The sequence below is a fragment of the Nicotiana tabacum genome, chromosome 24, assembly GCF_000715075.1.
Source record: "Nicotiana tabacum cultivar K326 chromosome 24, ASM71507v2, whole genome shotgun sequence".
In the NCBI taxonomy this organism is placed as follows: domain Eukaryota; kingdom Viridiplantae; phylum Streptophyta; class Magnoliopsida; order Solanales; family Solanaceae; genus Nicotiana; species Nicotiana tabacum.
The window spans coordinates 67,205,816-67,218,899 of record NC_134103.1 but is presented as its reverse complement, the minus strand read 5'-3'; the positions used below and the strand labels follow the sequence as shown (position 1 = coordinate 67,218,899).

At 34.8% G+C, this 13,084-nt stretch overlaps 1 protein-coding gene and 1 long non-coding RNA gene across 2 annotated transcripts; both read left to right on the top strand.

Annotated features, from left to right (window-relative positions):
- Nucleotides 1–2,811: 2,811 nt before the first annotated feature.
- Nucleotides 2,812–5,744, top strand: LOC142161626 (pentatricopeptide repeat-containing protein At1g74600, chloroplastic-like). Its single transcript, XM_075248206.1, has one exon. The coding sequence runs from the start codon at nucleotides 2,945–2,947 to the stop codon at nucleotides 5,597–5,599; it is 2,655 nt and encodes an 884-aa protein (XP_075104307.1). The 5' UTR covers nucleotides 2,812–2,944; the 3' UTR covers nucleotides 5,600–5,744.
- Nucleotides 5,745–5,788: 44 nt separating this feature from the next.
- LOC107775361 (uncharacterized) lies at nucleotides 5,789–7,665 on the top strand. The gene is made up of 3 exons (XR_012706685.1): nucleotides 5,789–6,270; nucleotides 6,487–6,538; nucleotides 7,299–7,665. It is a non-coding gene; the product is annotated as an uncharacterized LOC107775361 (long non-coding RNA).
- Nucleotides 7,666–13,084: the final 5,419 nt, after the last annotated feature.

Below are 13,084 nucleotides of genomic sequence, written 5' to 3'. Positions count from 1 at the left end.
TTTTTCACACATGATCTTCAAAAGAATGGTGATATCAGTGTGCAATAGATCCGTTCAAGTGATAATATGGCTGATTTGTTCATCAAATCTCTACCGACATCAACGTTCAAGAAACTAGTGTACAAGATTGGGATGTGAAGGCTGAAGGATGTGAATTGATGCTCTTATCAGGGGGAGTTAATACGCGATGTACTCTTTTTCCCTTACAAGGTTTTGTCCCACTCGGTTTTCCTTGCAAGATTTTTAATGAGGCAACCAAAAGGCGTATTCCTAAACCTGTGTACTCTTTTTTCTTCACTAGGATTTTTTTTTCTAATAAGGTTTTAATGAGGCACATTATCTATGGACATCCAAGGGGGAGTATTATAAGAAATATCAAATTATGGTGGATATCTACTCTTCCTCCATGATCTTCATCTCAAATGCTTAATGACATATTCAATGACATATTTTCTATGTTTAATGACATATTCAATGACATATTTTCTTCACTTTTCATGCCTATATAAAGGCCTTGTAATAGATAGGAAAATACACACAATTGAAGAAGAAATAAGAATCTCTCCTCTCTTTCTCTCTATATCTCTTAGCTTGTTTTTTCTTGTTCCATATTGTTACTTTGAGTTATATTTTATAACAGTTTTTCATCTTTCAGAATTTTCTTAATAAAGAAGGGGACAACTGCACAGAGGTGAGAAGGGGAGAGATTGCGGCTAGGGTTAGAAATTCCCATAGAGAAGGTATTTGTTATAAAACCCAAAGTGTAGCTTTGTATTATAGTTATTTTAAAGCGTATTTATTTATTTATTGTAAATATAGTATATAAGTTAGTTATACTATACTATATTTACAATAAATAAATATATATGAGATGATAAAGGTAAATAAACAAAAAAGGATAGACTGAAAACCCAGAGTCAAAGATCGTCTCAATATTACTATAACTACAGATGTGCCGTAAATCCATAATAAATGGTCTGTGATTGTTATGAAAGAAATTTTTTGAAAATAAGTGATTTTCTTACTTACTAGTATTTATAAGTAAACATAAAATATTATTCTAATAACATTTTTATATAGTCTAGACAAATACTAGGAAAAATAGTCATATTTATCTTTCTACTTTCGAATATTGTCTATATTTACCCTCTATTATACTATGCAGCTAAATTTATCCCTACCATTATACTATCCAGTCATATTTATCCTTACTTCTAGCAAACTTTTAAAATTATCCCGAGTCCTGACGGTTATCCACAAAATCCAACAATTCTTTTATTTTAGGCATTTATTCTTCTCCTTTATCCATCATTTTTGGAGTAGGAAGAGGAAAAAGAGAAGCAGGAGACGTACTTTATTAAATATATAACCAATATCTTTAGTTATTATAAAAAAGTGAGAGAATCCCAAAATTATAAATCTTCATACTAACTAATCACATCACAATATGTAGTCCCCGGTAATATCGACCAACTTAATTCATATCTCTACATTATGCATTGTCAGATCTTGAACTACTTTATGCATATCAAAATACTATAGACTGTATTTTGATAAACACCTAGGGGAGGATCCACGTGGAGGGGCATGGGACACGTGAACACATGCTCCCTTCCTTAGATTGTGTATTACAGTGATATTTATCGGATAAAGTACTTATAAATTCATGTCGGAACCCATGCTCAAAACAACATTTGGTTTAGTGGTGGCTTCGCGCACCTTTGGCCCCTAGGTCCAGTGTTCGAATCCTGTTCCGTATAACCCCAAAAGCCAGTTTTCTATTTCTTTTTTTCTTTCTTTTCTGTTTCAACTGAAATCCACCCTATCTTTCTTTTCTGTTTCCTTTTTTATCCGTGCGTTCTTCTGTTTTTTGGTTCACTCTATGACATATCTTTTAATTAAATTTTTGATTTTTTTGGGATTCTCTTTCATTTCCTTTTTCTTCTTTTGTGTTTTCTTCATTTTCTTTTTTGGTTCAATCATTGAGTTTCAAAAACTAAAAAAAAATGAATTAATTTGAATCTTTTCAATGTCAAGTTCCCTCTTTTTTCAATTACCATTCTCTTTTTGAATAGTTATTTAATTTTAATATATCGAGCTCAATATTTGTAACTATAAATAATGATGCTATCATTGAGGTAGGGAAACTATTTAGACATTTGTCTATGGAATGATAAATTTTTGTAATAACAATATTGATTGTTATTTACTTGTCAAGTTATTGTCGTGGCAAAATTTTAAAGGACCAAATCAAGCGGTGATCGAATAGTGGTGCACCAATCCTCCTGAAATCCTCGATCTGTCTCTATAAACACTTATACAAAAGAAACAACCAAAGAATCATATGATTGCTTTTGAAGTTTACTTTGAAAATATTACCTAATTAGTAGTATTTCATAGGGATAGACAATATTATTTGCGAACTTGGATTCTCCCACACTTTCGAGTTGTATATATGCATTTTGGTCTTTCATCTTTGAAATATCAACATTGGTTATGGTCCGCAAGTTTAATAAACGTGCAAAAGATAGAACCTCGTGTATTCAAAGTCAATTATGGTCCATTAGGATGACATTTAGAATTTAATACTGATTTTATGCTCTTTCATCTTTAAAAGATCGAGTATTTTCTTTTATTAGTTTGGCTTCTCTCGATCTCTAACGTTTTATGGAGCTATCAACGTTATACTACTTTTCTTTCAAAAATTAATGAATGAAGGATAACAATAAGTCTTAAATAAAAGAATATGGGAAATTGTAGATAACTTTTAAAAGTTTGCTAGAGTTAGAGGTATATTTAAATATAATTATAGGGATAAATTTGGTTTCGGAGGTTAAATTTAGTCGAATAGTATAATATTCTCTTCACATTCTCATTACCGCGCTTTTCAACATTCTCATTACCCCTCCACTCCCTGCATATTTGCCATGATCCAATTTCACTAATGAACTCTGTCAGCTGCCACCAACTAGAGCAGAAATTCTCAGCTTTTGGGCGCAAATTCATCTCTTCCATTGCCTTAGTTGATGGCACATCTAATTTCTCAGACCAGCACCCTATTCAGCTCCTCAATGCACGCACCAACCCCAGAAATATTGTTCACTCAAAACCCGAAATTGCGCATTCCCATCTCATAAAGACCCAGAATCTTGAATCCAATGTATATGCTGCAAACTCTTTGCTTGATGCTTACTGTAAATCAAGAATGGACAATGCGGCGAAGCTGCTTGATGAAATGCCTAACCCAAATACATTTTCCTGGAATCTTATGATTTCAAATTCTAATAAAGCGTTATTGTACGAGGATGCTTGGAGGTTATTTTGTAGGATGCACATGTTGGGGTTTGATATGAATATGTTTACATATGGTAGTGTTCTCTCTGCTTGTGGTGCTTTAACATCTACATTGTGGGGTGAGCAGGTTTATGGGCTTGTGATGAAAAATGGGTTTTTCTCTGATGGATATGTAAGATGTGGGATGATTGAGTTGTTTTCAAGAAGTTGTAGGTTTCGTGATGCTTTAAGGGTGTTTTATGATTGTTTGTGTGATAATGTGGTTTGTTGGAATGCTATTATAGCAGGAGCGATAAAAAATAGGATGTATTGGGTTGGTTTGGATATTTTTAGCCGAATGTGGGGTGGGTTTTTAAAGCCTAACGAATTTACAATTCCTAGTGTATTGAATGCTTGTGTTGCACTCTTGGAACTTCGGCTTGGCAAAACGGTTCATGGAGCGGTGATAAAATGCGGCCTGGAAAAAGATGTTTTCGTGGGGACTGCTATTGTTGATTTGTATGCAAAATGTGGGGTTATGGATGAAGCATTTAAGGAATTCATGCAGATGCCAGTCAGCAATGTTGTTTCTTGGACTGCCATGCTAAATGGTTTCGTCCAGAATGGTGATCCTCTTTCTGCAGTTGGAATCTTTGCGGAAATGAGGAATAAAGAGGTCGAGATAAACAGCTACACTGTCACTAGTGTGCTTACTGCATGTGCTAATCCTGCTATGGCAAAGGAAGCAATCCAAATCCATTCTTGGATCTATAAGACTGGGTTTTATCAGGATCCAGTTGTTCAAAATTCTTTGATCAATATGTACTCGAAGATAGGGGAAGTTTCCCTCTCTGAGGCAGTCTTTGCAGAGGCTGAAAATCTGCAGCACCTAGGTTTATGGTCTAACATGATTTCTGTTCTTGCCCAGAATAGTAATTCTGACAAGGTAATTCATCTATTTCAAAGAATATTTCAGGAGGACTTGAAACCTGATAAGTTCTGTTGTTCTAGTGTCTTGGGAGTTGTAGACTGTCTAGACTTGGGTAGACAGATACATAGCTACACTCTTAAATCGGGTTTAATCTCTAATGTTAATGTGAGCAGTTCTCTTTTCACAATGTACTCGAAATGTGGTAATATAGAGGAATCATATATCATATTTGAGCTGATTGAGGATAAGGATAATGTCTCATGGGCCTCAATGATTGCTGGTCTTGTAGAACACGGTTTTTCAGATAGAGCTGTTGAATTGTTCAGAGAGATGTCCGTGGAGGACGTCACTCCTGATGAAATGACATTAACTGCTATCCTAAACGCATGTAGTTCTCTTCAGACCGTGAAAACTGGCAAAGAAATTCATGGCTTCATTTTTCGGCACGGTGTTGGTGAGCTCGGCATTGCCAATGGTGCCATTGTGAATATGTATACAAAGTGTAGTGATCTAGTTTCGGCGAGAAGGTTCTTTGATATGTTACCCCTTAAAGATAAGTTTTCTTGTACTTCCATTGTCACCGGGTATGCTCAAAGGGGTTATGTGGAAGATACGCTTCAGCTATTCAAGCAAATGCTGATGGCTGATTTAGATATTTGTTCCTTTACAATTTCTTCCATTCTTGGGGTTCTTGCTCTTTCTAACAGATCTGGCATTGGCATCCAAGTGCATGCATATTGTATGAAAATGGGATCACAATCAGAAGCATCGACAGGAGGTTCACTGGTTATGATGTACTCAAAATGTGGAAGTGTTGATGATTGCTGCAAAGCATTTGAAGAAATCTTGGCACCTGATTTGGTGAGCTGGACTGCTATGATTGTAAGCTATGCTCAAAATGGAAAAGGGGGAGATGCTTTGCAAGTTTATGAGTTAATGAGGAATTCAGGAATCACGCCTGATTCAGTGACTTTTATTGGTGTTCTTTCTGCTTGTAGCCATGCTGGTTTGGTTGAAGAAGGGTATTTCTTTCTAACTTCAATGATGAAAGACTACGGAATTGAGCCTGGTTACCGTCATTATGCCTGTATGGTGGATCTTCTCGGTCGCTCTGGTAGATTAACTGAGGCTGAGAGGATCATAAGTGAGATGCCAATGAAACCTGATGCTTTGGTCTGGGGAACACTACTTGCTGCTTGTAAAGTGCATGGCGACGTTGAGCTAGGAAAACTGGCAGCAAAAAAGATCATAGAGTTGGAGCCAAGTGAAGTTGGTGCATATATCTCATTGTCAAATATCTGGGCCAGTGTCGGCCAATGGGAAGAAGTCTTGAAAATAAGAAGTTCAATGCAAGGAACTGGGATAGCGAAGGAGCCCGGATGGAGTTCTTTGTGAAATACATTCAGTACAAATAAGTCTTTGCATGTCGCTCTTTGCTGGTTAGCATATTTTTTGTCAAGGTGGAGAACTTTCAAAATAACTGGGGGAGCTACTGACACGGAAATAAAATGGATGAAGATTTGTACTGTGCATATCCTTAGAGATATAGCATCATATGTACCAATCCTTGGACCTCTTCTACACGGTGTCCCTACCATCCAGTTGGATAATTTACCAAAATTTTGGTCATAGGGTGTCGAACCTTCAGTTTGCCTCTCCTGGAAAGGTTTCCTTACATCATATGCTGTAGTTTAGGAGTTGAGGAAGAAGAAAATGTTTGACCACACTTACCATTGGATATGTGGAGTGCATATCCAATGGTGAGTCGGATATGTGGAGTAACCGACTCCCCCCCAACCCTCCACTTTTTCTTACGTATTCCTCTTTCAATCATGCAAACTCCAGTTCAACCCAAATGGCTATCTTACTGGTGTGCAAGAGCGGAAGGTTGCAGCAAAGAGTAATTGCCCTGCTTCTGGCATAGTCCTAGCTATGAGTTTCTCCTAGAGCTGATACCCTGAGAGACTTTGGTGTTCCGCATGGTCTCTAAACAGCCCTGTTCTCTCCTTTCATCATCTGTCTGCTCGCCCTAAAGTCAAAACCTAAGAAGAGTCTCCATACCAATGGTGAGACAAGTGCCTCCACCCACCCCCTTCCCTCGTGCAAAGAATGTTATTTTCCTTTCACATTATGGCGTATCTTCCAGTTGCCTTTCTATTTAGTTTAAGATAGTAGTATATGTTTCATTCCCTGTTCCTTCAATTTTCTTGGTTCCATGGCGTCCCCTGTGATTTATGCCATATCAAGAGATTTATTAACTTCAGGTGAAATTTATGCTGCAGATCACGGAACTGAAGCGATCCTGGACTGGACAATTTACTTTACTCAACTCAGGTTTCATTGCTTGCCTCTCTACTTCTTTTCAGTTTTATCATGGATACTTCATTTTTCATTCTGAACAATTACTGGAGCTTATTTTTCCCTAACGGGGATGGATTCGAGGAGCAATGGGCATTTAAATGCAAGATCAATCTTCAATTTCCTTATCTCGTCTAGAATGTACCTTCTTTTTCCCAATCTTGCCATTTCTCACACCATTCGGTTAGTACTAGCACTAACCGGAAGGTCCAAAACGTTCAGTGGACTGTAATAAACCTGCCTTTCTTGCCTCTTTTACTTAGATCACAGATTGATCATTGAAGAAACCACTGACAGTATGCTTTAAGTTCTCTCCACGGAGTATCCTTCTTTTTTTCCTTTTTTCTCTTATTTTTTAAGGTGGAGGAATCAAAGTTCAATTTACCAATTATCAGGGAGGAGCCGAAGGAAAACACAAATAATTAAGTTACCCCTGTGCTAGCTCAGAAGCTTGCAAGTATATATTGATTATATCAAATAAAATTTCTGTTTCATTTTGCATCGGTGCTCCAGCACATACATGGAAAGCCAACTTCTCAATCACTTCTTTCTTGTTGCAAAATGAATGAACATAAGGAGATTTAGATTTTAGTTCTGAACAATTTCAAAATTCTTATGATCTATAATTAGATAGTATAATGAATTTTATGACTTCATACTTTTAAGTATTGAAGGTAACAAGTTTCAGTTAATGAGTGGTCTATGCCAACGAATTGTTTTTTTTTTCTTTTTTCAGATGTCGCTCATTAGTTTCTCTTGAGGACAGTACTGACAGAAGTTACAAGAAGAACATTAGGGGATGCCGATCGTGGTAGTCGTTCTTGTGTACACACTCAATTACAAGCAAGCTAGGTTCTGCTATGGGACTCCTCACAGTCCATGTCACTCCATTAAAGCCCGTCTCAGTCCAGTAACTCTTATGTACGCACAGCAGGGGCGGCCCGACGTATTTTGGAGCCTAAAGCCAAACTTTAATAAGGAGTCTTATTGTTTTAATTTTCTTTTTATTATTTGAAGTCAATTTTTCTAGCTTTTTTAGATGCAAAGTTACTAATAATTTTCTTATAATCAATTTCTCCTAATAAGTTTTTCTCAATTGACAATATAGCTAACCCATTTAATCTCTCTTGAAACATTGTTGATCTTAGGTAAGATTTTATCAATTTTAATTTTGAAAAGCTTCTTTCCACTGAAGCAACGGTAATTGGAATTGTTAACAATATTCTATAAGCAATATAGGCATTTGGAAAGAATCAAGTCTCTTTATTTGATTGAGTATATCAATTAAACTATTATCTTCTACTTGTACTATTTTCCTTAATACTTTCAACTCAGAAAATAAATCTAAACCATCAATATTGGATTGATTATTATGCTTTAAGAAAAATTCAAGATTAAGGCAATGTGTTTTTAAATTTTCATCATTTAGTGATCTTAGTTTTTTTACCAATAAATAGAAAATCAAAAATATTTTCATATGCTTCAAATTGTTCAAATCTATTTTGAATTAAAAAAATAGCCTTGTCTACTATGTATAAAATGTAATCAACTCTAAAGGACTCTTCAAGAGACTTTGAGATTTCATTATCAACATTCTCATCAAATTTTTTCTTTCTAGATATCACACGTTTCTTACGAAATTCGGGTTCGATATTCATTTCAAATGCAATTTCTTTGGCAGAAATCATAGCAGTTGTAAATCTTTCTTCTCTATATTTGTTTTAAAAAAAAATCAAACCTTTTAATTGATTTATGGCAACATCAATATGCATATCTTTTGACTGCATACTTTTGCTAACTAAATCAACAACAAATAATATATCATACCAAATAGTCATACCCAATAAAAATTCAAAATTTTCGAGTTCATATGTTACTAAGCAATTCGCTTCACTTTTAGTTTTTGGATCATCACTAATTTCTACTAGTTTCAATAAAGCATCTCTTATTTGTGGAGTTTGAAATCTTATTGCTTTAATACTTTCAATACGACTTTCCCAACGAGTTTGTGACAATGGTTTAAGAGTTAGACTAGGTACACTATCCTTTAATACTTTCCATCGCGTAGTAGAAATAGTTAATATATATATATGTTGTACCACTCCAAAAAATGATATAACTTTTGTACAAGAATTAGCCATATCACAAAGTAACAAATTTAGATTATGACAACCACATGGTGTATGAAATGATCTAGGATTTACATCAAGAAGTCTTTTTTGCACTCCTTGATGTTTTCCCTTCATATTGGATCCATTATCATATCCTTGGCCTCTTAAATTATCAATATCAAGTCCAATATTTTTTATTTCATCTATAATAACTTCAAGAAGACCTTTTTTCGCTTGTATCATTAACTTTTAAAAATTCTAAAAAATATTCATTAATTTTTATTGGAGTTGCTGAAATATCCACACTCCGCAGTATAAAAAATATTTGTTCTTGATGACTTGTATCTGGAGTGCAATCAAGTATGATCGAGAAATGTTTTGCTTCTATAATTTTATTCTTAATTTCACTTGTCAATAAGTTTATCAATTCATTTTATATTCTATGCCCAAGGTAATGACTATGAATTTCATCATGCTTAATTCGTCGAATATGTTCTTGCATGACGAGGTCAAATTCTGCAATCATTTTAATTAAAATTAAAAAATTTCCATTATTCTCTTGATATATCGTTTCATTTTTTCCTCTAAATGCTAAATTATATTTTCCAAGAGTTTTGATCACGACAATAATTCTTGACAATACATTTTTACAATGCTCTCTATCTCTATTGATTTGTTCTTGAACATCTTTATCGATTGTTTTATCTTTTTGCAGTCTTATTTCTAAATCAATCCATGCAGACATGTTAATAATATCTTCATTTGTTGTTTCATGAGTTTTGAGCTTAGTACTAATATTTCTCCAATCATTACTACCTTCGCTAGCTAGTTTACTACTACAAGTTCCGAAACTCGAACTAAACAACTTCAAAAAAAAAAAAAATACTTTATCTAAGTCTTTAGAATAAACTAACCATCTTCTATCATGTCTTTCACCATTCATCAATTTTTGAATATAATGTGTAGTAGAAAAATGTCTTAAAAATTTATCATTCGGAAAATTTGCGTCAATTATTCTAATCAGCCCCTTTTCTACTAATAGATCTCTCAACTTTGTATCTACATTAGTCCATTGACTAGGATCATATATATATATATATATATATATATATATATATATATATATATATATATATATATATATATATATATATATATATATATATATATATATAGAGAGAGAGAGAGAGAGAGAGAGAGAAGCATCAACGTATTTTTGTGAGGATCTATTTCCGACTTGTCACTTACTTGTTCTTTTTCTACTTGAATATTATTAATTTTAGAATTATCTAACTCAACCGAATTACTAACTTTCTCATCTAGAGAACACTTTCCCAAATTTTCTGATTCAAGATTTTTATTATTCAATCAACATTTGTCAAGAGCAGCTTTTTAAGATTGTATTAGATTTTGAATTCTTCTTCTTTTCTTGAGTTTTTCATAACCAGATTCACACTTTCTATTTGACATACTTATCTTCTAATAGATAATCTAAAAATGCACTAAATAGCAAAATATTAAATTTTATATGCGAAAATAATAAAAAGATTGAATAAATAGCAAAATAATAAATTTTAAATGAGAAAATAATAAAAAGATAGAATGATAGAACCTGGTTCAAGAACGGATAGCTTGATATCAAATTAAATTTTCTGCTCGAGTATACTTGTCGTAAGACTTGAATTATGAAAATAGAACAAACAAAAATCACTCCACTATTTCTTGAATCAATACACTGAACTCTGAAGTCTGAAGCTCCACAATAATACTTTGATCTTTGGCTATTGAAGAATGCAGTCATGAATTGATTAATTGATTAACAAAGTATAAAAATATAATATAATGGCATAGTGTTATTAGTGCACACGTTGTCTTCACTTTGCTCGACAAAGTCACGTTGTCTTAACTTCAGAAGCTCCGCAATAATGTTGACTATTAAAGAATGGAGTAAGAACAAAGTATAAAAATATAATATAGTGGCATAGTGCTATTAGTGCACACATTGTCTTCACTTTGCTCGACAAAGTTTTGTTTGAGAAAGTTGTGGTCCACTATCTCAAATTTGTATTCAAACTTCCCGTTTCACTTTATAATTTTTTTTAAAAAAGTTATTTTATTTTATATATATAATTTAGATATAACCAAAAAATGAGCCCCATAAATACGGGGCCTAAAGCAATTACTTTACCGGCTTTATGGACGGGCCGCCCGTGACGCACAGGGTCCGATGTTACTGTATCGCCTTGACTGCATATTAATATTCCTCTTTAGCAATAGGAAAGAAATAGATGAAACACTTAGGAATTGACAAAGCATTTTCTATTTATATAAGTTGGCATAACACTCCAGATTCGAGAATATCTGTATTATATTTTGATTCTTTTATCTTAGTTAACGACTATTATTTCACAAAGTTTTTCAACCATTTCCAATATAACTGGTATATAAACCCGTTATATCCAAATTACTGTCATCTCATTTTCTTTCAGATGATACCAAGACATGATTACAATTGGTATATGGTCTAAATCTGGTTTCACATCTAACTTTCATAGATTGTCCGGGTTAGCGTAAAGCGACAACTTTTAACATCTTTTAGGGCAACATTTGTACATTCACCTTTTTGAACGAACATTACATTGACATCTGTTAAAAGATACTAAAAGTTTAACATATTTATTTTTCGAATTGATCCAGATAGTGTATGGGTCGAAATCTGCCTGATAGTATTCGAAATAAGATTATCCAGAAGGAGGGAGTCTCCTCATCATTAGCCGAGGTGGGCCAGGAAGCAGAAATACTCGCAGCCGAAAAGTCGACGGGAGCAATGGTCGAGATGACAACAATGGTCGAGGTCGAGCATCACTGATAAGGCTGTAACGACTAGTTTTAGAAATAAGATATTAAAAGGAATATTCTAGCGAATATTCTCTGCAGTTTGTACTGTTAGGGTTTGTTAGAAATAAAGAGGGGGAGAGGGGCCAATAATGTGGGGCATGTGATATTCATTTGTAAGAACACACTTTGACAAAAGATTCTCTCTCTCTTACTAAGATACAAACATCACCTTTTCACCAAGATTCTTGTCTATATTATTCCATACTTTCCACCAGATCCGAGGATAATTCGAACATTCAAGGATTTGTCTGTCATTCATCATTGTCAGGAGGAATAACCATCTAGTTCCTCCTTTATTAGGTGAATCACTCCTATTTACTTAAATGCCATTTATTATTGTTCATTGCTATTTAATACTCTATTATTGTTCACATTATTCAGAATGATTGTCGCACGCCATTATTATATTTCTACTAGATCTATCCAGCGTTAGCCACGCTTTCGAAACTCGCATCTAGAAATATTATTGTTAACTAAGTACCCCTTAGTACATAAATTTAATTATTTGAGCCAAGAGTTCTACTTTTTGGTCAAATAATTTGGTGTCGTCTGTGGGGATTTCGTAGTTAAATGTTTAGTTTCTTCTAGATCTATCACTAACACGGATTACTAACGTAAAAAAAAAAAAAAGTAAGAACAAGATCTCCTTTCTTTGTGTGCATAAATCCCAACATGACAGGTAATAGGGAAGAAAGGATGGGAATAATAAGTGACCTCCCAACCAACCTCATGAACGTCATCAATGAAAGTTGTGAAACAACAGATGGAAATGCAACGCCCAATGCCTCCCCTAGGCGAGATGGGTCACCTCCTCCTCACTGCAGCATCACAAAATCTCTTGGTAAGGGAGCCTCCACATTTGTGGCGGAGGGGACACCCCAAGCTGTAAAAATTCTCCTTGAGGCATAGCTAACTGACACATTAACCAGAATCCTCTATAAGCCCGCTTGGGACACGGGTACAGAAAACGCAAGAACTTGCATTATACAACTAGCAGACGAGCAGCACAACCAACTCTCTCCTCCTCCAATGACAGGTATTACTCACAATGTCGTTAATAATGCAGGTGACGACACTATCGCAGCCATTCTAAAAAGGATGAAGAAAATAGAGAATGAGAATAGAGCACTTCGGGACCAAATGAGAGAACACCAAGAAAAGGTCGATAAGCTACCAGGCGCCCCTAAGCTTTTGCCGAAGAGAGATGCCGGCCGATTCGTCGAGCAGCCTTATAGTGATGATGCTGCCCCATATGCCATACCAAAAACCTTTAAAATGCCGACCTACCCTGAAGATCATGTGACTCACTACGTCAATGCCGTGAAAGGCAATGACCTCGCTAAAGAACAAGTATCTTACATTTTGTTGAAATATTTCGGTGAAACCCTCACAAGAGGAGCGTTAACATGGTATTTGCAACTACCTGCACGTTCCATTAAAACTTTCGAAGAGATGGCCAACAGGTTTGTAATAGCCCATGTTGAGACCAAGAAGGCCGAGGCATGAGTGAGTG

Coding starts and splice junctions, on each gene's coding strand:
- LOC142161626 (XM_075248206.1), top strand. CDS start 2,945: ATGAACTCTGTCAGCTGCCACCAACTAGAGCAGAAATTCTCAGCTTTT.